The sequence below is a fragment of the Vidua macroura genome, chromosome 11 (assembly GCF_024509145.1).
Source record: "Vidua macroura isolate BioBank_ID:100142 chromosome 11, ASM2450914v1, whole genome shotgun sequence".
Taxonomy (NCBI): domain Eukaryota; kingdom Metazoa; phylum Chordata; class Aves; order Passeriformes; family Viduidae; genus Vidua; species Vidua macroura.
In genome coordinates this window covers 21151679-21177616 of record NC_071581.1, presented here as the reverse complement: position 1 = coordinate 21177616, position 25938 = coordinate 21151679, and the positions used below count along the sequence as shown (strand labels likewise).

Genomic DNA, 25938 nt, shown 5'->3' with positions numbered 1-25938 from the left:
CATCTGAGCTGTTCCTGACAGCACCTCTTGGCTATCAGTACTCAAATATACAACTATTCAAATTCACAGCGTGTATGCACCGAGGAGCGATAAGAACTTTCTCCTTGCATGCCAAAGAGGAGTTTTGTGCAATCCTTCTGTGTTCTTAGAACCAGCTGAGGGGGAGAAAACACCTCTGGGAAGCACATGTGGAATAATCATCAACTAGCCAGCCTCTGGAGAGAATGCAGAGCCAATGAAGAAGACAGCACAGGGACAGGTTGAAAATTAACTCCTGGGTTGGCTCCACCTCTTAAAACCGGCAAAGGGTGCTCTCAAAATTATTTATAAAGAAGCCTGGCGACCCCTGAGTGGGGCTCTGCACCCATGTGGGGTTTGACTCTCTGTGATGCTGATGCACTGTTAGGCTGCGGGAGGCTCTGCTGAGGGAGCAGTGAAGGTTTGGAGTGCCCGGTGGCAGCGATGAGTGGGGTGAAGGTGACAGCCCTGGGGCGTCTCTCCAAGCTGCTGAAAACCCTCCGGGCTGTGCCAGCACGGCCCTGCAGCCTGGCTGCCTGCTCCCGGAACAACGCCAGGAATGCTGCCTGTAAGTCACTGCAGCTCCTCCAAATCGGTGAAAAATGGGAGAGGCTGGGGTGGGAAGAGAGCTGGTGTGGGTGAGTGTTGTTCTTATTTATTTAGCGAATTAAAAAGGGGGATTCGGGAATGTGGCTGAAAGATTGAAGAAAAAAGACTGGATAGAATGAAAGTCAAAATACTCTGTGGAATTTCAGGGTTCCACCTTGTTTTTATTTCTGCTGTCAGTGGCACTGGGATTTTTGTGACTCTAACCTGTGACAAAAAGCAGTCGTTACTTGGGAGGCTTGGCTGCTTTCAATGAAAACTGTTCATGAGCATAATTCAAAACACATTTAGCACAAATTGATTCTGACTTGGAATTTCATAGCCACTGCAGTGTTTGATTTGGAAAATGAGGCCTTGAACAAGCCACAAGCCCCTCCAAATGTGCTGTACAGACCTCCAATAAATCACTTTGAAGTGCAAGACACTCCTGGAGGATGTTAAAGATTTAGATATTTAAAATACTGATTAACTTGCTTTCAGATAATATGGGGCCAGCCAGAGATTGTGTCTATTCACTTCTGTGCAGATAATGCCAGCTGGAGAATAACAAAGAGCAATTTCTTTTGGCTAGAAAAACCTTTTGTTTCTTATTTTTTTTCTCCTCTGTAAATTTGTTCAGCATAATAACTTCTGCCAAAGAACAGAGCTGGGTTCCTCTTTTAACACTTCATGGTTAGCCAGGGTAAGAGGGGATCCCATTCCAAGAAGAGATCAGACAGTTTGTTCCATCCAAGGAGCACTGCTGACTGAATGAGCCACAACTGGTGTCTATTTTTACTCACATTCCTCTTTGCAATTTAAGACAGATACTGTTTACTCCTTCAGCCTTTCTCTCCTCTGTGCCATTCGTGCAGGAAATGCCAAAACAAACTGATTTGGGAAATCCCTGTCTTTGGAATGGCTGTTTTTGGCAGGCAGGGCGTGGACAGGAGCTCTGAGGGAGGCAGCCTGGGGGTTACTCCACAGTTACTCACACCAGGTTTAAACAACTCAAAGGCTGACAGTTTCTGGAGCTTTTGGACTTCCCTTGTGACCCTGCAAGGACAAAGGGCTTTTCCTGCACTTCACTGTAGAAACAGTGAGGAGAATTGTGGCACGGATGTCAAAATTCCCAGTGGTGTGGAGGACCTGGGAGTGTCTGTGCCAAGCTCTGAGGTATCTTGTAATGACACATGGAGGTGGAGGATTCAGACATTCATTTTTCAGAATAATTGCTGGAAATGCTCTCCCTGGGGATTTCAAAGCCTAATTTAGTAATTATTAGCAGAGCAGGTCTGAAACTAGTTTTTCCTTTCTTGCCTTTTTAGAAGTAGTTGCAAGAAAAACAGAATACTTCAAGTTTTGGGTTTTTTTTTTCCCAAAGAATTGTACAAGTCCTGCAGAGCCACAAAATCCAGGTGTGCCATCTCCAGGCCTGCACATACAACTGCAGTGCCTCCCCAAATTGTCCAGGAGTTCTCTTCCAAGCCCTTTCCCCGCTGAGTTCCTAAGCCTGCATGCATAATTTCAGCAAATGTTTTTTATACAGGAGAAGATAAAGCCTCTGTTTGCTTTACCTTGCCAGCTGCAATTACCTCCCCCTTATCTGGGCTCAGCCACTGCCTCCTCAGCCAGGCTCCTATCTCAGCCAAACAATGTGGAGGCAGAGGAGAACTCAGCATTTCCCAATCTGCTGTGCTCCCCTGTCGAGCTGGGAGCACCCTGTCAGCTACATCTGTTTGATAAAAAGCTCTGGGCTGTTTGGCAATAAACTGGCCTAAATCCCAGCCCCCATCTGATATCAATCCAGCAGAACTTTCAGCACCTTGTCACCATGGGCCTGAGCCAAGCAGCGCTGTTATCATCCAAAATCTTGATTCAGACCAAAAAAAGCTTCAAGGAAATCAACCTGTCTTGGATTTCCTCTGCAATATTCGGTCCCAGTGGCTGAAGCAGAACTGTGGTCCTTTAAAGTTTAAAAGGGCTCTTTACTGAGTTTCAGCAGCATTTATATTTTATTTTCTTGTTCAGAATGTGTTGCTATGGCAAACAGGGCTTTATTTCCTTCCTTTGGGTGGGGTTTCTCACCTCTTACCACCACACTGTTTGCCCTGGTTTATCTCATTTATAAAGAAATCAAAGCACTTGATTCAACAGGTATTTTTCCTTTCAAGATTAAAACTTCTTTTTTCATCTGTATCATGATTCCCACTCTGAAACTTTTGACGCTTACACCAATCCTAAATGGACTTTAAAAGAACTACTTCAAAAGCTGCAATTAATTATGGAAAATTATCCGAAAGATTGGGACTATTTGGATGGCTCTATATAGCTGGGTAAAGTGGGAAAAAAACACAGGGCAAATGTAAGAAGCCCCCAGACACGATGAGATTAAATGGAGCACCACTGTGTCTGATGGGGATTTATAAAAAAAATAAATCAGGCACAGATTAGGTCTGTTTGTGGCAGATCCCTTTTCACAGGTGATTCACATCTTGGTTGGGTTTTTGTATGACAAAATTCAGTTTACCAGTACCAGAGATGTGTGTGTGACAAAGCCAAATGCCAGCCCAGACCCCTCAGTGAGCAAAGGCTGCAAAATGCACACTTGGTTCTAATTCTCACCTTTTTAAAAATTAACTTCGGCCATTTGAAAACTCGAAGGTGAGGTTTCTATTTCTCTTCCCACACAAATTCTGCATCACTTGAGCTCATCCCTCAGGCTCTTCCCTCTCTGGTTGTGGGAACCACTCTGGGTTCAGGAACAAGAGAGAGCCCAGCTGGAACCTCGCAGCTGGCCCAGAAATGTAACAATTTGGGGGAAACAACAGGGATATTGTGATCCTGCCTGCTGCTGCTCTCTCCAGCTCTTGCTGCCGGAGAGCTGCGTCTCTCTTGCATAAATCACCACCCTGAGCTGGGGCATGGCCAAGGGAGAACTCGTGTCTGGAATGGTCTGGGAAGGATTCTCACTACCTTGGTTAAGTGCTGGGAACAAGGTTTAGGGCTCTAGGATTTTTTTTTTTTGCACAGGTAGTTTTGTCTTTCTGTCTGCACTTTTGAAACCAAACCAACTCCCTGCCACTGAGCTCCTGTTTTGAAGGGTTTTCTTTGAAGGATTTTTAAAATTCAGTGCTGGAGTTTTACTGAACTTCATGCTCAGGAAGAAGTAGCATGTGCAAAACTGGATGGAGATTCTGCGAGTGATTCAGGAGGGAAACAAAAGTGTTGCAGTTATTTCTCTTTAGTTTTGTACCTCACCAGCCCATGATTTCTGTGAGCATGCTGGAAACTTCCTTTTTGTTGTGCTGTGCAGCTCACAAGAAGTGACTTGCTCTATTAGTGAAAAACTCTGGGGAAAAAAACTTCACGTTTTTCAAAACCTTGCAGGATCAAACCACCAAAAAACTTCGTGAAGTTGGGTTGTCTTAATGGTGGCACAAGGTAAAGCAGTGGAGCTTGAGGCTTTTTATTTCATCACCTTTAACATACAGAAAAGGGATGGTTGTGATTTTCTGTAATTGCACAACCAGGTGCAGATGTAATTTCTAAGCTGCCCAAGATTATCAGTTGTATTTAGAGGACACATCCTGGAAGAATGGACAGAGGGAGAATGGTGGAGGGATGACAGCAGTTTGTTGGTAGATGAGAATAAGCCCCAGCACCTCTTGTTTATGCTGAATATAAAACCCCTGAAGCCCATCTGGGCTGTCCTGTTGTCCATCAGTAACTTCAGCAGGACACATCTGTGCTGAAGAGTTGCCCAACCATGATCAATAGGCTGGTAAACTGTGATTAAGCCTGACTGAATCATGATGTTTATGGGCAGCAGGTCTTTTCAATCTCATTGATTATCCATCTACAGGAAGCATTCTGTTGAGAATAGTAAATTAGCCACCCTAAAAAAACGTTGGGAGTCAAACCAAAAATTCATTTGCTTGCAGTTTTGCTACACAAAAGAGACTTTGCAGGGAGGAAGTAAAATGAAATTTAAACCCAGTTTAACATCCTGACATCACAAGTTGTTTGTACATCTCCTGATGATCTGTTTGTGATTGTGCAGCCACTCAAAGCAAATCCTTGGTCAGATTTCAACCTGCTCTTACTCAACTCAGGAGTTCTTTAAACACGTTGTACTGTGAATGCAATGGAAACTTCTTATGCAATGTGGGTAAAACAGGGCAAACACTTCTTGGTTGACTCTGGTTGAGTAGCTGGTCCTGTCTTCATTTCAGTAAAACATTCTTAGTGTTACATCAGGTTCCTTGTGAAAATCCAAAAGTACAAGATAAAAATATCCCCAAAAGAGAAATGCAGAATTTCAAAATGATTTTAAGAGAGTAACTAGGAAATACAATTGTGCAGCAAGATGAAGGTCAGGAGCTAAGGGTGGTCTACTCCTGACTGCCCAAGAGAACGGGCAAAAATTGGAATTCTTGCTTTATCTCTGTGCTTTCACTGATGCTTTCAGCTTTATACAGGCTTTCCTTTTTTTTTTTTTTTTTTTTTTTTTTTTTTTTTTTTTGTTATGTGTTCATTACTGGCAGCTGGAACAGGAGGACTGATGACAGTTTTAAGCAGTTTCATTGAGATTTCTCTGCCTCAAGCAGTGTCAGGTGTGTCAGGTGAATACTGAGCTCAGTTGAGTTGAGTTGACCCTTTCACCACCCAAGGTGAGACTGTTTTGGCCTCTTGCCTTTGTGAGAGCCAAGGAAAGTAAACATAAATATTAACTTTTCATAACTTTTCCAAATGTGGCTTGGAGAGGGCACCCTGCTGTGCCAGGGCCACCCACCTCTGTGCATGTTTTTTGGTGTGAGGGAATAAACACTTTTTTGGCGTTAGGGGATGCACTTGGTGTGAGGAGAAATACTTTGGTGTGAGGGAATAAATGCTGTTTTGATGTGAGGGGATGCTTTTTGGGGTGAGGTGATGCTCATTTGGTGTGAGGGGATGTACTCCATGCAAAAGAATCACTTTTGATGTGAGGGACTAAATACTCTGTGTGAAGGAAAACACTTGATAAAGGAGAAACGCTTCGATGTGAGGGACTAAATACTCTATGTGAAGGACAACATTTGATAAAGGAGAAACACTTCCATGTGAGGGAGTAAGTACTATTTTGGTGTGAGGGAATAAATACTCTGTGTGAAGGAAAACACTTGATAAAGGAGAAACGCTTCGATGTGAGGGACTAAATACTCTATGTGAAGGAAAACACTTGATAAAGGAGAAACACTTCGATGAGAGGGAGTAAATACTATTTTGGTGTGAGGGGACACTTTTTTTGGCTGAGGCGATATTCTTTTGAGGGGATGCTCTCGGTGCGGAGGAATCCCTTTTGATGTGACGGGCCACGCTTGCTGTGAGGGGACGCACTGCTGACAGGGCCGTGGGGACCACCCTGAGCACGGGAAATGAGCATCCCCACGCCGCACCGAGCTGCTGCCGCTGCCCCGGGGCTGTCACGGCGTGAGGAGCCGCCGAGGGCAGGGCAGGCCCAGCCCGCCCCCGGGCCATGGCGGGGAGGCCGTGCCGGAAGGGGCCGCGCCGGGCCGGGCCGGGCTGGGCGGCGGCTCCGCGATCTCCGCCGCGATGCTGCCGCTGCTCCGCCGAGCTTGGGCGGCCGCCGTCTCCTCTTCCTCCTCCTCCTGCTCCTCACGGCGGGGCAGCCGCCGGTGCAGCCTCGGCGCCTGCTGCTCCTACCGCCTGCGAGACGCCCGTGAGTGCCGCTCTCCCTCAGCCCCCTCCTTGCCCGCCCTGCCGCTGTCCCGCCATCGCTGCCAAACTTCGTGCGGGAGCCGCGGGGCTCTGCCTGGCTTTGTCCTCGGCTGAAACGTCAGGAAGTGGCAGTGCTTCAAATGCAGGGAGTGTTTTGCGCCGCCTTTGCCTGAGTTGACCTTACGGAGCTTCGTAGTTTGCACCTCACTGAGGGGAAACCGAGGGGAGAGGGTGGTGGTGGTGGGGAAGTTATTCGGCCCCCCTCGTGTGAGCGGTTTGAAGGTTTAATTCCTCTCCAGCTGCTCGTTTAAAAGACCTTGAGCAGTGGTATCTAGTGAAGTAGCCTGTAAAGTGATGCTCGAAGCATCACGATTTGGGGTTCAGCAGAGGCACTGTGTGCGGGTTACCGGCTGAACAGCTCCACACAGGCGGCAGTTCTGGTTTTAAGCAGAATAAAGTCCTGTGGAAACCATTCATGTACCTGACCTGCTTGTGCCCGTTTGAGGGCTCCGGGCTGCCCCCAAAACTGCTGGGTTTGGGTTTGACAGGAGTGGGGTCAGCAGGAGCTGTCTGCACGAAGCAGTTTGGTCAGGATTGCTGTGGTTAGGGTTAGCTCCGGCTGCAGGAGCTCTGGACCCCCCCTTTGTGGAGTAACCCCGTGCTTGTGTTTTCTTTTAGAGAATGTTTTGCTTCCCAGTGGGAATTATCCCATGTCTGGAGCGCTCCCAGCTCAACTGGTGGTGCTGGTGTGGAAAGAAAGCTGTAAAACAAAGCCACCTTAAAATCTGTCAATAATAGGAAATTGTTGTCTTTTTCTGGGAAATAAGGGGACGGTTTCTTTGCAGAGCATTCTGCAAAGGCAGAAGGTACTGACACGGTTCTAAGTCAAGTTACTGCACTTCCCTGTATGGCTTTGAGTCATGCAACTGGAATGTTTTATTTTTCTTTTGCTTTCCTGGGCACCAGCTGACTCGAATTAGCCTTTGGTGACACAGCACCTTCCCTTGCCAGAAAGTTCTGTATCCTGCATCAGCCTGACTCTCCTCCTCGTCTTGCAGTGCATCCGCTGTGGCAGAGCCCGCTGACAATTCCCGGAGGCACCCGCCAGTCTCCCATCAACATCCAGTGGAGGGACAGTGTTTATGATCCCTTCCTGAAGCCTCTGAAAATCAGCTACGACCCCACCACCTGTCTTCACATCTGGAACAATGGCTACTCCTTCCTGGTGGAGTTTGATGATTCTACTGATAGATCAAGTAAGTGAAAACTCAGGGGGAAAAAAAATCTATTTAAAAAAAAATCATCTATTTAATGTCTCAGTAAATGCTCAGAGAGGAGAAATACTTGTGTGATGTAAGACCTGATGTTGAAAATGAATGTACAGTTAAAAAAAGCTGGGTTTACAGTGGTAAGAATCATGATGAAGAAATTCTACACAGGCTTCACATTTACAGTGTTTTTATTACCATGGGCATTGTGCACAAATCCCCTGCTGTATGTTGAAACTCCTTTCACAAGCCTCAGTGCCCTGTCTTGTAGGGTTTGTAATGAACTTTACCCACACGAGTCAATCTTCAGTCATTTCTGTGTGTACCTACTCAATTTGAAACCGATTCCCTCACTGCTCTTTGTTGAGGTAATCTGCCACTTATCTTTTGTGGTGTTAATAAAGATATTTACTGCGCTTGAAATAATCAGCAGCTAAATGAGTTGCAGATGTAAAGCACACAGGCTTATCTCCGTGGGGTTTTAGGGAATGAAATAACGCTGAGCTCTGCCCTCGGGAGCAGGTGTGTGTGTATCCCTGTCGTTTTAGGGGAAGCAGGAGTGCATGGAAAATCCAACCGTGCATTCCAGCAATTCCATGTCAAGAAACCTGTGACCTCAGCGGCTCAACCTTTTTAAAGGTTCAACAGAGTAAAACAAATTACTTAAAATCAAGATATTGCTCCCAAATCCCAGATTTTCTGTCCACTGTTCCTTCTAAAAGCTGCCTTTACCAAAGGCTATTGCAGAATATGAAGATATTTCATAAGGGTGGGTGAGCTGGTAGCAATTGTTCAGGGCTGTTGTGAAGCACATGATTACCCAGCTTGTCCTGCAGGAAAAAACTGAAGGACCCTGAGCAAGTTTGAACCTGTTGGATTGGAGTAATTCATGTTTTAGATGGCTGCTCACCGTGAGAGCTCCTCCAGCTTCCTGAGGGATTTAGCAATGCCCTCGGGGAGGGAGCCTCCAGCACGCAAACACTTTGTCTTCACAACACCAACATTTCTGGATGATGTTTGGAAAGAGGCTGATAAAACAGTGCAGCAAAAGCGGTGGTGGTAGAATGCAGGGAGCTTGTGTGATGTCTGGGGCTTGTTTTGTTTTTCTTGTTTCTAGCTGTTCGCTCTGGAATAATCCATTTCCAAGAGGGAATAATCCAAGAGGGAATATCCTTGCCCTTGCTCATTTAAGCACTGGTTTCATGAAGAATTGCTGATTTTTTCAGTGAGGTTGGGTTAGAGGACAGACATCACTTGTTACCTCATCAGTGATTTTAATTTACTAACTTTAGATTGGCTTTGCTTTTCATTGAACAGCCTCTTGCTTTATAAGCCACACCCCACTCTTAGTTAAGGATAAGATCCTGAAAAGTGTTTAGGAAAGGGGAAGTGCCTGTAGGGAGTCAGAAAGATGCAATATTTAATTGCACAGGAGCAGTTTTTGTGACATAAAGGCAAGGCTGGAATCATCAAGCCTTTGCGGCTTGTGCTCACCTCTGAAAGATCTTACCTGCTTTGTGTGTAAGACTTCCCTTGAGGTAAATCTTTCCCTGTGAGCATTTGCTGCCTTTTCATCATCCTCATCTTCCTTGAATGAATTCAAGTCCATGAAGGGTAGGATGGCATCAATCAGTCAGTGACAGGGCTCCAAAATGACAGAGAAGCAACAGACAGTGAGGAGTTGCTGTATAACCCCCAGTTTTCAGGTGCCTGCCTCTCTCCTCCACTTTCTCTCTTTACTCTTGCTGTTTCTGGTTTTTCTCACTGCCAGCTTCTGTCTAACAATCATAGAAATCCAGAGAAGAAAGCTTGGGAACAAACAAAAGCACCACAGTCGAAACAGAAGATGAGAAAGACACCCAGGATAGACAAAAATGCCTGAATCCTGACATGGGGTTTGCAAGACTTGGGCTAAAGCTGAAGGTAGAGCAGGAGGAAGAAGAGGGTGAGGGGAAGGTATGTACAGCATGTGGTTTGTCTGTGTGTGGTGCCACCAGAAATGAGGCTGAAACAGAGCCAGGGCTGCAAGAAACACCTGATGTGATTCTTGTTGTTAGAGCCCCTTAAACTTCAGTTTTGTTTTGAAATTGTCAAGGTTGTAATTTGAGAAGAAATGCTTCTGAAGGGACTGAAGTTCTTGCTTGTTTCCTGTCATTTTCTGGTGGTCACTACAGGAACCTGAGTCTCTCCGTACGCGTGTCTGTGCCTAAAGTTATTTGTGAGGCAAATATTCAAGTGGATGTGGTTACTAACACAAATTTGTAGTCACTTGTGAGTTTGCATCGTCACATACTCAGGAGTGGATCGTGTTAGAGCACAGAAACTTCACTTCTGAGAGGCTTGGCTGTGTGACCCACATGTTTATCCCACCCCTTTCCCAGCACAGAGTCCCAGTGTGGTTTGGGTGGGAAGCACCTTAAAGCTGATCCCATTCCACCCCCTGCCCTGGGCAGGGACACCCTCCACCACCCCAGGCTGCTCCAAACCCTGGCCTTGGACACTTCCAGGGATGGGGCATTGTGATTTCCCAGTGATGGCCAGCATTGCATTCATGCCCAGAGCTCAGGAGCAGGGGATGAAATTAATTCAGTGTCACTTTGCACAGCTCATTTTAATTGATTCCTTTTTCACAGACAGGCCTGGCTGGTTAGGAGTTCAAACCTGCTGGCTGGCTTTCAGGAAAAAAAATAATACAAGAAAATCTCTTAATGCCTCTCATTGTTTTCTCCTTAGCATGGAAGTGATTAACTTATTTCCAAAAGCAGTGTTGGGATTAGGGTTGTTTTGTTTATACCAAGGTTTGCTGTATAACTTCCCATGTCCTACAGTTCAGTAGAAATCAGCAGATGCTGATGCTTTAGTGCTGGTTGAACCCTTGGAAAAGCTCTTTTCCAACCTAAATGATTCCCTGATTCCATAAGTGTTATTAGCCCTTGGGAAGCAATTAGAGTTTCTCATTTACCAGATGCTCTGATTTCATAATTAGCAAGATGACTTTGCAGGATGGTTTTGGTCCAGGTAGGAGGGAATGAGTGGAAGCAGAAAGCTGGGCATGGACTTCTTCATTCATGTGCTTGCCGAAGGATGGGAGGCCTTCTGAAATGAGGAGAACAGACTGAAGTTTTACCTTTACTATTTGATGAAAAGGACATTAAATCTTTCAGAAACTTGCCCAGTGGCAGACTGGATGTTTAAATCCTTCCTGAGCAGCTTGTAGGCACAACCAAACATATTTCTGGCTGACCTTTGCTTGTGCAGTCTGGAAGGTGTGTTAAAGCAGAGTAAGATGTTTGGATTTTTGTAGCTTGCAGGAGACTTGAACTTTTGACTCAATATACTGATTTGTCTGGCATGGTTTGCTTTTTGAAGTCTTGTCATGAGAAATGTCAACATTTTTCACAGATCCTTGTAGGGATGTCATTGAATGCATTTCACAGATGTGTCACTGCTGTGTCACCTGGTCAGGCAGTCCTGACACTCCTGCTCTGACAGAGGGGTGACAATGTGACACTCATCACTCTGACTGTGCCAAACTTGGTGTCACCTGGGAAAACATTCCCTCGAGGGGAGATGGATGAGGAGACTTCACTCATCTCCAGTTTGATGCAGGGAAAACCAGGAGGAATGTGTTTGCTTGAATAATTTGGTCATGGCAAAGTGTAGATAGGCACTGTTTGAGTTGCTCCACCTGATACTTTTTCACAGGCAATTTTTTTCTAAGAATTTACTTGTCTGGCCAATTCTAAATCCTATTTATCAGCGTGTGTGTCTTGTTTTGTTTTCTAGTCATCGTTGGAGGCCCCTTGGAAAACCAGTACAGGCTAAAGCAGTTCCACTTCCACTGGGGAGCTATCAACGACTGGGGCTCAGAGCACACAGTTGATTGTAAATTTTACCCAGCAGAGGTATGAGATGAAATCCTAAACAATGCAAATAGTTGTCTCGGGTGTGTTTGTGAAAACTCCCAAATTGAGGAATTGCAGTTTATTTTGAAGTGCTACAGCTCATGTGCTGTTTTAATCTATAAAAATTCATCTTCTCTATATATTCTGGAGAAGAACAGCCTGAAAATTGGACATCATCCATAACTGAAAGTTAAAAATCACTTTGTTTATTGTTACTAAACCTTTCAGAGATTGTCACCCACAAAGCATATACTAATTACTCTTATAAAACATCACTTTATTTTCTGTTTGCAACGGTTGAACAGTTACTAAAATAGCAAAACTTGGATTCTTAAGTAACTGCTAAGAAAGAAAACGTCAGTAAAAAGGATGAAGTCAGTGAAAATGTGAAACTGACAGCTTTGACCACAGTTCTTTGCCAGAGGAGAAGAATTTGTCAAGTGATGATGGGTTATTTTTAAGGAGAGTTTCTCCCCTGTTGGTGTGTTCATGGTGGTGCTGCCAGCTTGGCGAGATCCTCATTAACAGGGAGACTGTGACTAAGTTTTTGGGCTGGGGTATTTATTTATCACACAAAACCCCTCAATGTACTGGCTGTCAGCAGTGCAGAGGAAGATTGTTGTGTGCAGGAGGATGTTCCTCAGGAGTGCAGGGTGCTCTGCTCCTCCTGGGAAGAGAGGAAAGAGGTGGAAGACTGAACTTTGTCTGTGCCTTTGGCCAGCATTCCTGGAGACAGACTCCCATGGACTAAATCCCTTTTATAGATGGGAAGTTCGGTGGGTCTTACCTATTTAAAGCAAAAGCCAAAAAAGAAAGGGAGGGACTGTTATTTACCAAGAGCACTCTGTTCCTTGTTTCTGTGGTTTCTGAGGAGCTCCCTGCAGTGCCTCACCCTGCCAAGGAGCAAATGCAGCCAGGATCAGAAGTCAGGTGTGGTGTCCGTGCTCTGTGCAGGGGTTGATTTCTCCCTCACTCCTCTTTCAGCTGCATCTGGTGCACTGGAATGCTGTGGAGTACCCGAGTTTTGAGGAAGCTGTGATGGAAGGGAATGGCCTGGCTGTTATTGGAGTGTTCTTAAAGGTAATTTTGTTCTGTAGGACCAGCTGTGAATGGGGTCTTTCTGTTTGCATTCTGTTAAAGCAAATTTAGGGCACTAAGGGAAGGCTGAGAGGGGATCCCATCAATCCATATCAATGTTCCCAAGGGGTGTCAGAGGATGGTGCCAGACTCTGTTCAATGCCAGTGACAGGACGAGGAGCAATGGCCAGAAACTAAAAAAAGTTTTACCTCAATGTGAAGAGCTTTCTGTTGAGGGTGGAACAGCTGCCCTGGGAGGATATGGAATCTCCCTGTCTGGAGACATTCCAAACCCACCTGGATGTGTTCCTCCAGCTGCCCCTGCCTTGGGCTGGATGATCCAGAGCTCCCTTCCAACCCTAAACATTCAGTGGTTGTTGTTATGAAAGAATACTAAGGCTGATAGGTAGAACTGATTGATTACTGATCAGCTTATTGATTCTCCCTGTCCCTGCAGCTGGGAGCACGGCACGAGGGGCTGCAGACCCTGGTGGAGGCCCTGCCAGCAGTCAGACACAAGGTCAGTGCTCTGAGGTGTCCCACCCACTGTCACCCAGCAGAAAGAGCACCTGGAGAACCACAAAACACCCAGAAAAGCTTTTTTCCTTAAATTTTACCGAGAGGGTAAAATTGAGCTGATCTACAACTTGGAAGTGGGAAGGGAAGCTGATTTTTCAGGAGGAATTGGATACTTTAAGCTTTCAAAACCTCTTGAAGAAATGCTGCTCTTGAGATTGTTTCTCCTTTCAAGGACATGCTTGAAGTGGGGGTTTATCTACTGTGGGATTAAGGCTTTTTGATTTTTGTCTGATCTTTGAGGAGGTCATTTGCTTTTTTATAAACACTGAATTTTCTGCTGGGGGAATGGGATCGTTCCTGGCGGGCTCCTGCCAGGAGAGGGAGTGCTGAGTCTCTGACAGAAGCATTTCTTGTTCTCTTCTGAAAGTAGGGAAAAAACCACATCGACCTCTTCAGCTTCTGATCTCATCCAGCTGAAGTCGCTGTGCCTCTACTTCTCACAGGAAGGAGTTTTTAAAATGCAAATAAAACAAGTTTTTATATCAGAGCCGTGACAGCTCTGCCAGATAAACACCAAACATGTCAGTTAAGTGCCAGAAGACCTCCCCAAATCTGAATATACATCTATTGTGACAATATAATAATTTGCAGCATGTGAATTTAAAAGAAAATAAGCCAAGATCTCCCAGTATATCCTGAAAATCCCCCTGGAGCAATGTTTGTGTGGGAAATCCTGGGTTTTGAAGCTCCTACATTATGTCTGATATCCCATATGTGGGAATGAACATTCTGGAGATGGGACTATTTGATTTAAATAAAACTTCAATCCTCTTCCTGATGCCTAAAATCACATGGTGAAAAGTAAAACACTTTTTCTTTGCAGTCTTTTAAGGATCTGGCACAGCTACCTGAACTTATTCCACCACTTATTCCCTCTTTTTCCTGGTTGCATCCAGCTCCCACACAGCCTTAGGCTGTTGATCCTTCTCACTCCTTGTTTCTTTTGCACTGAATTCTTAATGGCTTGTGGGGAGACAGCAGAAAATATTTAACTTTTATCTGCCCTTACACCTCAACCCCAATTCTAGACAAATTTGAGGGATTTAAAATAACAACATAACTAATATTCCCAACACCCCTTTTTCCACACATAACACAGTTTTTAACCTCACTTTTTCAGCTTTGTCAGTTTTTTTCTCAAAACAACATCCTTAAAAATAGTTTTTTTTTCCCTAATATTTAGGACACTGTGATCGAGTTTGATGTCTTTGATCCCTCGTGCCTGATCCCTTCCTGCCCTGATTACTGGACCTACGCTGGCTCCCTGACCACTCCCCCCCTCACTGAATCAGTCACGTGGATCATTAAGAAGAAGCCAATCGAGGTGGATGAGGATCAGGTAAATCTCAATTTTCCTTTCAGATCACACCTCTTGCTGCCACAGAGATGCTCAGAACCAGTTGTTTACCAGTAATTCTCTGTGAAAACACAAAAATTCTGTTGTTTTCAGAGATCTGTGACACTTTCAACCCAGGATTTGGGGAGGAATCCTGGCATTAACAGCCACTAATACTGAAAGACCTCTCCAAGATGTTTTTCCAGCTTTATTCAACTTTTCCATCTATTCTCAAGAGTTTTATCTTGATCTGTGATACACAGTTCTGGAAGCTGCCCCTTGAAAACTTGGGGAGTTTCAGGAACTTACTGGAATTCTCATAATTTTGCTCTCCTTAGCATGATGCAACCTTTTTTTGTGGAGGGAAGGAAAAAAGGGAAAATTTTGTGACATGGAGATTGTTAACAGAGAACTGCAGGCATAGTGTGGCATTCCTTTAAACTGAAATTATTCTCATCTTTTCTTTTTTTCTTGGCTCCTTACTCTCATAGCAAGGACTTTCCATTGGAATGGCCTTGTGAGCATTAAAAGCTGATCTGCTGTTGCTTTATTGTAATCCCAGTTATAAATCAGTGAGAGAACAACTTGGGGATTTTTGGGGCTCCCTCTTTCCTGGGTGCAAGGGAGGCTGTAAATGGAGGTCGGATGAAGCATTTGAGTGGAAATTGCTCTCTCAGGTGTGCCACATTTGGGATTTAATTTCCATAAGGATGGCAGATGACTGATAATTCTCTCATGCTGGTGTGGATAACGGGACAATCTTTCCCAGCAGTGTGGGTGCTAAAACCCCTCAGAACACAAACCTAGCGCTACCTTTGACTTTACTTCCCTCTCCAAGAATAAACTCCTGTCTTCTGCCATGAATTCCCAAAGTGTGGGGGGGGGGGGGATTCCTGGGAAGTTGACTGGCGTGGCCGTTTGTGGTTCCCAGCTGGAGGCCTTTCGGACGCTGCTGTTCACGTCGCACGGGGAGGAGGAGAGGAGGATGGTGGACAACTTCCGCCCGCTGCAGCCGCTGATGAACCGCACCGTGCGCTCGTCCTTCCGCCCCCAGCTCAGCCCCTAGCTAGCTGCACAGCACCCCCAGCCCGGGCTGCACAGCATTTTCCAGCATTTCTCCTTCCCTCCGTGCCCTTCCACTGCCAGTGCTCCTTGACTGTCCCCAGGGAGGCTGTGGGGTGTTGCACTACGACACGAAGTAACTCGCACACGGACGCTAGATGTGAAAAGGGGAAAGAAAAGAGCTTAAAGAGAGGATTTTATTTTCTGGCTCCACTCTCTATAGAATAGTAAAAGTGGCAGTGGATTGGAGGGTGAAATTCCCACCTCTCCAACTACACTGGTTAAGCTAACAGTCTATCAGTTCTCTCTACTTACAAAGAAGAATGTAAAACAATCATTATTTCATTGAATGGTGTGAGAAGATTCAGTAGAAATATGTCAACATCAGAAGGCATAAGAAACTTTTAGAAGAACTTTAAAACTCTCAAAAAAAACAAAGTAACAGTGGGGTTTCTTAGTTTTGCTTTTTTTTTTTTTATGAAGTGAGTAATATTAACCCTTAACGAATTGAATCGTTCTGAGGCAGGGGTCAAGAAGGAAGTACTAAGACAGTTAAAAATAAGGATAGGAGAGCTGGTCCCCTGCTCCTGCTCTGAATTGCTCTGGGTTTCTTCAAATGCTCTTTCAGTGCCTTGCATGAATTAATAATCCTGGGTAAAAAACGTTAAGAAGCAGGAAGTGGGAAAAAAAGAAAAATATCAGTACTTTGGTATCAGTACAGGACTGATCTGGTCCTTTTGGGGAATTGTTTGATGTCTGGGAAAAGAGCTGGAAGGGAACTAGCTTGTCCCAGAGACATTTTACCTTTTTCCTTTCTCTTTGGATGAGAGAAGGACAAAAATGACATTCCATGTTTGATATGGGTGCCACAGAATGCCCACTGTAACTACACCAGGAGCCAGAAGACTTTTTCTAAAACCTTTTAATAACTGTAGTAGAAGCTTTTGGCTTTGGCAGCTTTTGTTTGTGTTAATAATCCATCAGGAGAAGGGAGGAGAAGTGAATTCACCAGTACCTCAAGACTGGCAAGAGCAGCAAATTAAGTCAAAATGTCCAGTTGATGCCAGGAAACTGATCACATCAACAGAAGGCAAGATTAGATAAGGCCCAGCTGACCCTCCCAGTGGGATTAGGAGGGCAAAAACCCAAACCAATTCCTCCAACCAGTGCTAGGAGAGTGTGGACAAAACACAGCACTGAGAAAGGGCTTTTATTTCAGTAACTCACAGAGCACCAGTGCTCTCTTCAAAGTTTTGCCTTGAGATGTATTTTCCTATAAAAACACCCAGCTTCAGGAGCAGTGGGGACCAGTTTGTTTTTATTGCACCTTATGGTAACAAGGTCCAGTGGGGGTTGGGATTGATTTGTGGACCAAGCAGAGCTGCTGTGTGAGCTGCCAGCTCCGAGCCTTTCCCAGGAGCCCCGGGGATCACTGACCTCTCACATCCTACTGAACCTAATTTTCTCTCAGGCACCTTTCTCTCTGGCCCTTCATGCTCTGCTGTATTTAGCAGATTAAATTCCTGCACCACATTTCTGATGAGGAGCAGCTCTGTCTGTGATCTCCATGGGTCCAGTCTCTTTCCTCCCTCTGATTCCTGGTGGGATTCAGTGAAGCCACAATGCTAAATCCAAACCTTTCCAATTGGTACTTTGGTTTTTTTTTGAAGTCCAAGTATTCAGTTTCAAAGCACTTTAACACTTTTCAGCGTGACCCTGATGATTTTAAGGGTTTGAGATAGTGCTGAACCAGCTGAGTGCCCAGATCCTGCCTTTTCCTTCCTCTCTAGCTCTACCTCAGGCTGCTGTTCTGGTGCCACAGTTGTGCCTTTGTCCCCTGCAATGTGGCTTCTTCATTTGAGTGACTCTGGGTGCTGAAAGGAAGGAAATCTCCCTCTATCCCAGTGTAGGATATTTTTCCTGTTGGGAATTCAGTGGAGCTCTTTGCTTTCACCACTTCCCCCAAGCCCTCCCTGCCTGGGGGAACATTTCTGTTCTGGTTGTGCCATCTCCCTTTGGATGGAGCTGGGATTATCCTGGGATGGTGGAAGGTGTCCCTGCCATGGCAGGGGTGGCACTGGATGAGCTTTAAGGTCCTTTCCCACCCAAACCATTCCATGATTTTCTGATTCCATGATCTCAGTTGAACTCTGCAGGCTTTGCCATCATCACACAGATTTTTGGCTACAAATCCACATCAGTGATGATTTTGCTGCAGAATGATACATTCCAAAACAAAGCTGGAAGGAATATCTACAGTCCAGGGAACAGGAAAAGAATTATTTTACTTTTTGCCTGAATATATAATAATTATGATCCAGTCATTAAATCTGAGATATTTATTCAGTGCTGTTCTTGCAGACACTGGAGAAAGATGGCAGCAGCTCAGATATTTTCTACTCATTAATAGAAAAAGTTGTAATACAAAGAGATCTTAATGTTGCCTTTTATTTAAAACCAGAGCTGTCTCAGCAGCACTGGGCTGTGGATGCATCAATCTCCTTATCACTTATGAATGGATCTTTTAAAAAGCTTTTGTAACTGCTTTTGTAATTTCCACTGAGTTTTTGGATTTCTCTGATCCACTGAGGAGAATCACCAGCTGATCCAGCTTTCCCAACAAACCCAAAACCCAGATTATTTTAGGGATCTGCCAGGGTGTAACTGTTTAACTTCAGCTGCTCTGGAGTTCTGTAGCAGCCTCACGCTCACTGAGTTCTCCATGGTTTGCTCCACTCAATCAGATTTTCCCTCCTGGATGTGTAAATCCCTTTTGAACCACCTGCATCCATCAGAGGGAATGTGGGATATCCCCTTCCCAGTGATCCAGTTAAAGTTCTCACAGAGATTTATTTAAAGTTCTGACAGAGATTTACTTTGTTCAAGTATTGCCATGGAAGCTTTGTTAGGGAACAGTGAATTACCCAGTGATACAGTTAAGCTGTGTCCATATTTCCATCAAATCACACCTGTTATTACTGACATAAAATGAAGAAATTCCAATTTCAGCACTGATCACTTCAAATACCGGGAAACAGGGTTAATGTAGATAAAAAACAACTCTACTATGCTACAAAAAAAAAGTTTTACATGGATTTTGTTACATTTATTTTGCTGTTTCTTGAGTCCTGCATTTATGTGTAGTGTTTTTAGCATCTCCTTAAGGCAGGCAGGAGCTCAGCTGCAGGCAGATTGTTGGAATTAATCTGGAAATGAACATACTGAGGGTCTTTTGTTTGTTTTTTTCCAATTCTAATTTTCTGTTACAATGACTTTATTGACCTTGTGAATGTAAACTTTAGGAAAATAATTGTGTTTAAATCAAGAGATGGGATAGAATTCCTGTGCCTTATTCTCTCAGTTCTGTGTGGAAAGATGATTTGATTGTTGGGTTAGAGCTGATTTTGCACAATTAAGTTAAAAAGGAATCTTTGGGCTCTTTTGGGTGGCACAGTACACAAAAGGGTCAAAGCACATATTTGTATTTTCCTTGCAAAAGAGTCACTTTATTAGTAAATACTGCCCTGGGAGGCATTCCTGGGGCAGCAAGACCCAGGAATTAAAGACTGTCACAGGAATAATTCTGGGACAACTCCCTGCAAAGGGAGGAGAAGGTTTGGAGGTCTGTGCTGGTCTGATTCCAGCTGCCTTTCAGGATTCCTCTGGAATGCTGCTCTCACCTTGTCCTGGGTGACTCCACAGTGGGGACAACTTCCTCTGAGGTTGGAATGTTTGATCCCTGTTCCTGCATTCCAGAACTTTCACTCTTCAGGTGTTCCTGCCCACTTTTGTGCTGCCTTTTCTGTCAGGAACGACAGGAGGGTCTCCCCTGGTTTTGGAAGCTCCAGAATTGGAGTTTGCTTTGATCTCCACAGGGTTTTAGAGGACTGGAATTCTGCTTTGCATGAAGGGTCCCCTCATGCCTTAATTTGGGATGTTTTAATTTGTATTTCCTGACACATCTTGGCTTTTCTTTTTTCTTTGTGCATCTCGTTTTTGTGGCCTTTATGATGTTGTGTATTTAATGTGTGTTACCTGTCTGATCATAACTGAAATCACTGTCTGCAGACAGCACCTGGAACAGGGAATGCTTTATGTTTTCCTGGGATGCAGGCCCTTCCCCAGAGTTTTTCCCTAATGTACAGAACCCTTCAGCTGCATTTTACACTGTTACATTAGTGTGCAACTACAATAAAGGAACAGAGAAACCCATACCTGTATCTTGTTGTATAATTAATCTTTTCAATTAAAAAAAAAAAAAAAAAAAAAGTCAGATTTCCTGTCAAAAAAAGATTAGAATTCCTCTTTGGAAATGCCCCAGTTCATTAGGAGCAGAGTCTGATCAGCTGTCAGATGTTCTGTGATACTTCCAAGCTCTGCAAGACTGCTGAGCTGTGTAAGAATGAAAGCACAAAGAGCTCTGTGTGCTGCTGAAGGGGATCCCATGATTGGTCACGCCCAGCCAGATGCCACAGGCCATCTCCAGCAGCATTCCAGCCTTTCAGGATCTTTCCTGAACTCCTCCACTGCCCATTCAGCTGGACCTGTCAGCTGAGCTCCTTCCTCTGTCCTGTCATAAAACTGAGCCTTGAGCTGTGTGGTGTGACTCAGCTGGTGCTTGTGGCTACAAAAATGCTGTCAAATAACCCTGAAAAACCCTTGAGGTCCATTAAATCACTGATGCCAATTAAAATTTGATCTAAGAGAGTGGGTTTAGATTAGATATTGGGAAGGAATCATTCGTGTGAGGGTGGGAGGCCCTCACTCAGGGTGCCCCTGGATCCCTGGAAGTGTCCAAGGCCAGGCTGGGCAGGGCTTGGAGCAGCCTGGGACAGTGGAAGGTGTCAGGGTTGGAACTGGATGAGCTTTAATGTCCCTTCATCCCAAACCATCCCACGATTCCTGAACACTGGGTGAAATAAGTGTTAATTCCTGTCTCACAGCTGAGCCACACCTGGAGTCCAGCTGTCACCCAGACAGGTTTTGTTTAGCTGGATTAATCCAAAGAACTTTCTTTTGGTAGGAAAAACAGGAGATTCCATTCCTGGTTAAGGAACGCCCCTAAAATAATTGTAGGTAATGTTTCTAGAAGCTTCCCCAAGTGTCCTGGTGGCTGGGCAGCCCATTTTCTTCTCAAGAAAGAGTGGCCTGGGTTAGGAGTGAGGCCAGCTCTGTTCTTGTAACCATTTAATGGTTCTAGAAGCTGCCACCACTTCCATTTACCCAGGAAAAGCAGCTCTGAGCTCTTTAATCAGCACAGCTGAGCTGTTTGAAGAAATGGGGGATTTGCTGCCAGCAGGGTGGCTGGATCAAGGCAGCTTTTCCAAGTAACTGGTTCAAAACATCCCCATCCCTCCTCACAAATGGCCCATTTGCTCCTGCTCCTGCTCACTGTTTGTGCTTCTGACAAATCATTCCTTCCCTCCTCCTTTTTGATGTGCCAAACTCTGAGTGTTAGCACATGGAGAGCTGATGGGATAATCAAATAGTCTTCAAAGATCCTGCGGAAGAGCTTGGGGGCCTGAGGAGAGGCAATGCTCGGGGCCGGGCTGATAACAACACCCGGCACTGGCAGGTGCTTTGAAGATACCGGCTCGGGGAACACACCCCAGTGCCAGGCTGGTGTTTTCTCAGCGATACAAATGGAAAAACAATTGCAGAATGAACTCCCGTGCAATACTTTGCAAGAGAGTCAAGCACGAGGTTGGCTTGGAACAGAGCAGTTCAGTGGCTGCTGTCCCGCAGCCTCTGGAGCCTGGGATTTCCAGTCCTCAGAAGAAATTCCCCTTTTTTGGAAGAGTTAGAACGGGATAACTCTGTCCCATTCTTGTGGGAGTTCATGGAAATGTCTGTGTGGGGTTCATCTCAGGTGTAAAATGCTCATGGTGGGATTCTTGGGGCCAGCAATTGGATTTGATCCCTGTGGGTCCCTTCCAGCTCAGGAGATCCTGGTTCTAGGTCATTATTGGCCTTGAGGAACTTGGCCTGGAGCACTGCAGAAGTAAATCCCTTCATACATGATTTTATTCTCCCAAATATATAACTGAGTTTGAGTGTTCATCTGAAAACACCTGAAGCAAATACTTAATTTCAATCCCAGTCCTGTCTGCTGCATCCTGATGTAACAAGGCTGGCACAGGGATAATCCCATACGTTGTAAGTATCTGATTATTTTCCTGATTTCATGGTCCTGGGATAAATCATGACATGCAGTAACAAAAATGGCCTGCAATGGTAAACTAGTAAATGAAAAAAAGGCTTTTGGGGTTACAGAAAACCTGTGATAAATGTTTTGTGGTTTCTTTTTAATTAATTCTCAGAGTCTTTTTCAGTCTCTTCAGGATTCCATTTCTCCTTGAGCACTGGAGGAACGTGCTTACTGCCAAGGTGATTTCTGTCTTTGCTCTCTTCCAGAATTTGGATGTTTACCTAAAGTCAGCAGCAGATGTTTGAGCCCCTGAGCAGCCACTAGATGTCAGGTTTGGATTAGTGCTCCAAGGATTGGGCTGGTTGGGGTTCTGGCATGGCTGGAAGTGGTTGTGATGGAAATGAAATGTAACTGAAATGTGCCCTTTCCCCCCAGAATGTCCATCTCACGTTTCCCTGGAGTTCTCTTGGAGAAAACTTTCCAGCCCACCTCCTGCCTGTCTGAACCGTGCACAGGGAGAGCTCCAGGAGGATGAACCAGCCTTGGGTTTGGAGCTCGGGCACCACTCCTCGTGTGACAGCATTGCCTGGGAAGCAGCTCCTCACAGGTACCACTTCCACCCTCAGAGGGAATGTTTGCAATCAGAGCTGGAGCCTCTGAGCTCCTCTCCTCCCACCAGGGCAAGAGGGAATCAGAATTTGCTGAAGGATTGGCTCCTTGGGCGTTATTGTAGTACCCAAGTGATTCTCCTTGGATGCAGAACCTCTGCCTTCAGAGAGGCACACATTGCCTTTTTTGCCTGCATGACTGCCAGATGGCTGAATTATTTTATATTTTCGTTTCGCAAACAAGCATTTTGGTGACTTTGCCATCTGGCAGATTTGAGATTGGTGACTCATTAACGTTTCAGAGAAGCCTTTTTGGCGATTTTGGTGTCTGCCAGGAGGGGCTGATTCCCGCAGCGCCTCTGCAGAGGTGCAGGGGATGCAGCGCCGGGGCCTTGCCCTGTGCTTGTGAACTGGGATGGAAAAACACGGCAGGATGGGGCTGGGAGAGGCAGGATATACATACACACATCTGTATATCCTGTATATCATACATATGTGTCTGTATATCCTGTATATCCTATATACATACATGTATATCCTGTATATCATACATACATGTCTGTATATCCTGTATATCCTATACACATGTCTGTATATCCTATATATCATACATGTATGTATATCCTGTATATCACACGCACATGTCTGTATATCACACACATGTCTGTATATCACACATGCATGTCTATATATTCTGTATATCACACATACATGTCTGTAAATCACACGCACATGTCTGTGTATCACACATGCATGTCTATATATTCTGTATATCACACATACATGTCTATATATTCTGTGTATCACACATACATGTCTGTATATCACACATGCATGTCTATATATTCTGTATATCACACATACATGTCTGTATATCACACATACATGTCTGTATATCACACATACATGTCTGTATACATAGGCAGGGACGCGCTCTCCTCTACAGGAACTCTCCCCTACAGAGCACACCGAACGCACAGCCCCGTGCAGGGCGGAGAAGCGCCGCTGACTCCCCTCCCCTCCCCTGCGGGCGCCGAGTGCCACCCGGGGCCGCGCTGCGGGGTGGCACTTGCCTCCTTCTGTCCCCTTCTGGGGCTCGGGGACGGTCGGAGGGGCCCGGGCTGAGAGCGATGCGGGCCCGAGCGGGCACCCAGCGGCTGCCGCTCATCCCGGGGGCGCTGCAGCATCCCCCGCTGCTCCTGCCCTCCTCCTGACGCTCTCCTCCTCCTCCTCCTCCTCCTCCCCCTGGAAAGCAGCCCGGCCCCACCGCCGGAACAAAAGGGGCGGCCGAAGGTGGCGGCGTGGCCGCTCCCGCTGCTCCCAGCGCTCCGCCACCATGTCCGCCAGCGGCGGCAGCTCCCCCGGCAATGCCGTGAAGAAGCGGAGCCCCGCCGGCTCGGCCGCCTCGCTGGCGCAGGAGGAGGAGAAGCAGGCGACGGAGAAGATGCTGGAAGGGGCGCAGGAAAACGGCTGCGCCCGCTCGCCATCGCCCTGCGGCTCGGCGGAGGGGGTGACCCTGAAGCGGAACATCACCCTGCTGAACGGCGTGGCCATCATCGTGGGCACCATCATCGGCTCCGGCATCTTCGTCACCCCCACGGGCGTGCTGCGGGAGGCCGGCTCGCCGGGGCTGTCGCTCGTGGTCTGGGCCGTGTGCGGCGCCTTCTCCATCGTGGGCGCGCTGTGCTACGCCGAGCTCGGCACCACCATCACCAAGTCCGGCGGGGACTACGCCTACATGCTGGAGGTGTACGGCTCCCTGCCCGCCTTCCTCAAGCTCTGGATAGAGCTGCTCATCATCCGGCCCTCCTCGCAGTACATCGTGGCTCTGGTGTTCGCCACCTACCTGCTCAAGCCCATCTTCCCCACCTGCCCCGTGCCCGACGAGGCTGCCAAGCTGGTGGCCTGTCTGTGTGTCCGTAAGTAGCCGCTCGTGGCGTTCAGCTGACAGGCAGGAGGGTTCGATGGGATTTAGGGAAGGAATTCCTCCCTGGGAAGGTGGGGAGGTCCCGGCACATGGTGCTCAGAGAAGCTGTGGCTGCCCCCGGATCCCTGAAGTGTCCAGGTTGGAGCACCCTGGTCTAGTGGAAGGTGTCCCTGCCCATGGGACGGGATGACCTTTAAATTCCCTTCCCACCCAGCAATTTCATGATTCAGTGACCCTCTGCAGGTCCCTGCTGTCCTACTCCACGTGGTTCCTCACTCCCCATCACCTTCCCCTAAAGATGTGCACATCTCTCCTGTGCTACGCTGGCTGCCTCCTGGGGTTTTTTTTTTTGGCTACTTTGAAAATGTGGCCCCACCCGTAAGAAATTGAACAGAAAATTCCCCAAATGCCAGCTGTGGGCTAGTGAGGCTCTCTGATTCCCAAGCAATGCAGCGTGCGTTTTTCCTGGGAGCTGGAATAAGATTTCTTGTGCTTTCCCACAGGACCGAGCCCGGGCAGGGTAAAACCCTCTTGTCCCCAGGTTCTGCAGGGCCGTGTGGACGTTGGTGTGCGGCTTTGGGTGAGGATAACAGTTATCTGTCACCAGCAACTGGTGCTGAACACGCCCCTGAGCTGCTTTCAGCACCAGTTGTGAGAGGAGATAATTTCCCGGCCGTGTGTGCGCCGATACCGCGCTCAAAACCTGCTTTTGTGGGGTTTCTTTCTGCCGGCAGACGTGTCTGTCTCTGGGGCGGTGCCTTGCAGAGAAGTTCAGCCACGGTGGGGTGAATTCAGGGCCAGTGGTGCCCACCTGGCACACAGAGCCCTGCCAGGGCACACAGATCTCTCCTGATGCACTTTTTATCACCTCCTTGCTATTTTGGGGTCTGCAGTTTTGCCATTCAAATCCTATTTTCTGTTCCTCTGGTGACTGCAAAGTCACCCCATCCAAATTCCCAATCCTTTAAGTACAGGACCATGCCCTGCCTCTTCCCTCCTCATTTCCCATTCAATCTGTTCTGCTCCACTGGAATTTAATGCCTTTATAAAGATTTTTATTGGGAGAAGATCTAATTTTTGTGAGGGTTTTATAAATCATTTATCCACTGTACAAAATCACAGCCAGGTGATCTCTGTATTTTTGCATTTTGCGTGATGAGGAGGAAGCTGCTCGTTGGTTGCTGCCCTTTCCTGGGATTGTGTGAGATTCCTTCTCCCTCCGAGGATCTCAGGCATCCCAAAGCTGTGGCACATGGTCATTATGGGAAGATATATTGTCTGGAAATGTCTCAGAGCCAGCTTTGGGAGGTAAATTATATGGCTGATTACAGGATTGATAACAGGCATGGCACTGGGTTGTGCTTTCTTCAGGCAAGATTGAAACTTCTCAGTCCCCTGCTGAATTTTTAGGAATATAAAGGTACCTGGGCAGGCTTGTGGGTTTCCATCCAAGTTTTTTACTGTGTGGAGGGTGTTTATTAGGGAAATGTAATCATTTAACTAAGAGAGCTGTGAACTGGTCAGGGAATAGTCCTGCTGCTGGGTGTGTTGCCTTTCAGAAGTCTGATCTTCGAGCTTTGCTGCTGGTCTGCACTGTGGTTTCCTCAGGGACACACAGGAGAGGGGCATGGATGCACGTGGAATTTGTGTTCCTTGCTGAAAAACCAAGGAATTAGGATATAATTTAAGGTTTTCTTGCTGCCT

At 46.3% G+C, this 25938-nt stretch overlaps 2 protein-coding genes across 4 annotated transcripts in view; both read left to right on the top strand.

Moving 5' to 3' along the window:
• Positions 1–434: 434 nt before the first annotated feature.
• Positions 435–19763, top strand: CA5A (carbonic anhydrase 5A). 2 transcript variants are annotated; one of them, XM_053987157.1, is made up of 7 exons: positions 435–586; positions 7383–7580; positions 11379–11497; positions 12482–12577; positions 13032–13094; positions 14337–14492; positions 15421–19763. In XM_053987157.1, exons 1-7 carry the CDS (start codon positions 463–465, stop codon positions 15553–15555), a joined length of 891 nt encoding a protein of 296 aa, XP_053843132.1. In that variant the 5' UTR covers positions 435–462; the 3' UTR covers positions 15556–19763. The 2 variants fall into 2 exon arrangements, with proteins under 2 accessions (XP_053843132.1, XP_053843131.1); XM_053987156.1 differs by lacking the exon at positions 435–586 and adding an exon at positions 6199–6325.
• A 3798-nt stretch (positions 19764–23561) lies between these two features.
• Positions 23562–25938, top strand: part of SLC7A5 (solute carrier family 7 member 5) — a 32376-nt gene continuing 29999 nt past the window's right edge. For both annotated transcript variants that reach the window (XR_008438779.1, XM_053987148.1), the window contains exon 1: positions 23562–24226. Coding sequence is in view for 1 of the 2 variants with exons in the window: in XM_053987148.1 (XP_053843123.1) it covers positions 23644–24226 (583 nt within the window). In the remaining variant the exon portion in view is untranslated. The remainder of the gene's footprint in view (positions 24227–25938) is intronic.

Excerpts from the sequence above, each read along its gene's own strand:
- CA5A (XM_053987156.1), top strand. The coding sequence starts at position 6,199 with ATGCTGCCGCTGCTCCGCCGAGCTTGGGCGGCCGCCGTCTCCTCTTCC. Across the intron at positions 12,578-13,031 it reads TTATTGGAGTGTTCTTAAAG|CTGGGAGCACGGCACGAGGG; the intron begins GTAATTTTGTTC and ends CTGTCCCTGCAG. Across the intron at positions 14,493-15,420 it reads TCGAGGTGGATGAGGATCAG|CTGGAGGCCTTTCGGACGCT; the intron begins GTAAATCTCAAT and ends TGTGGTTCCCAG.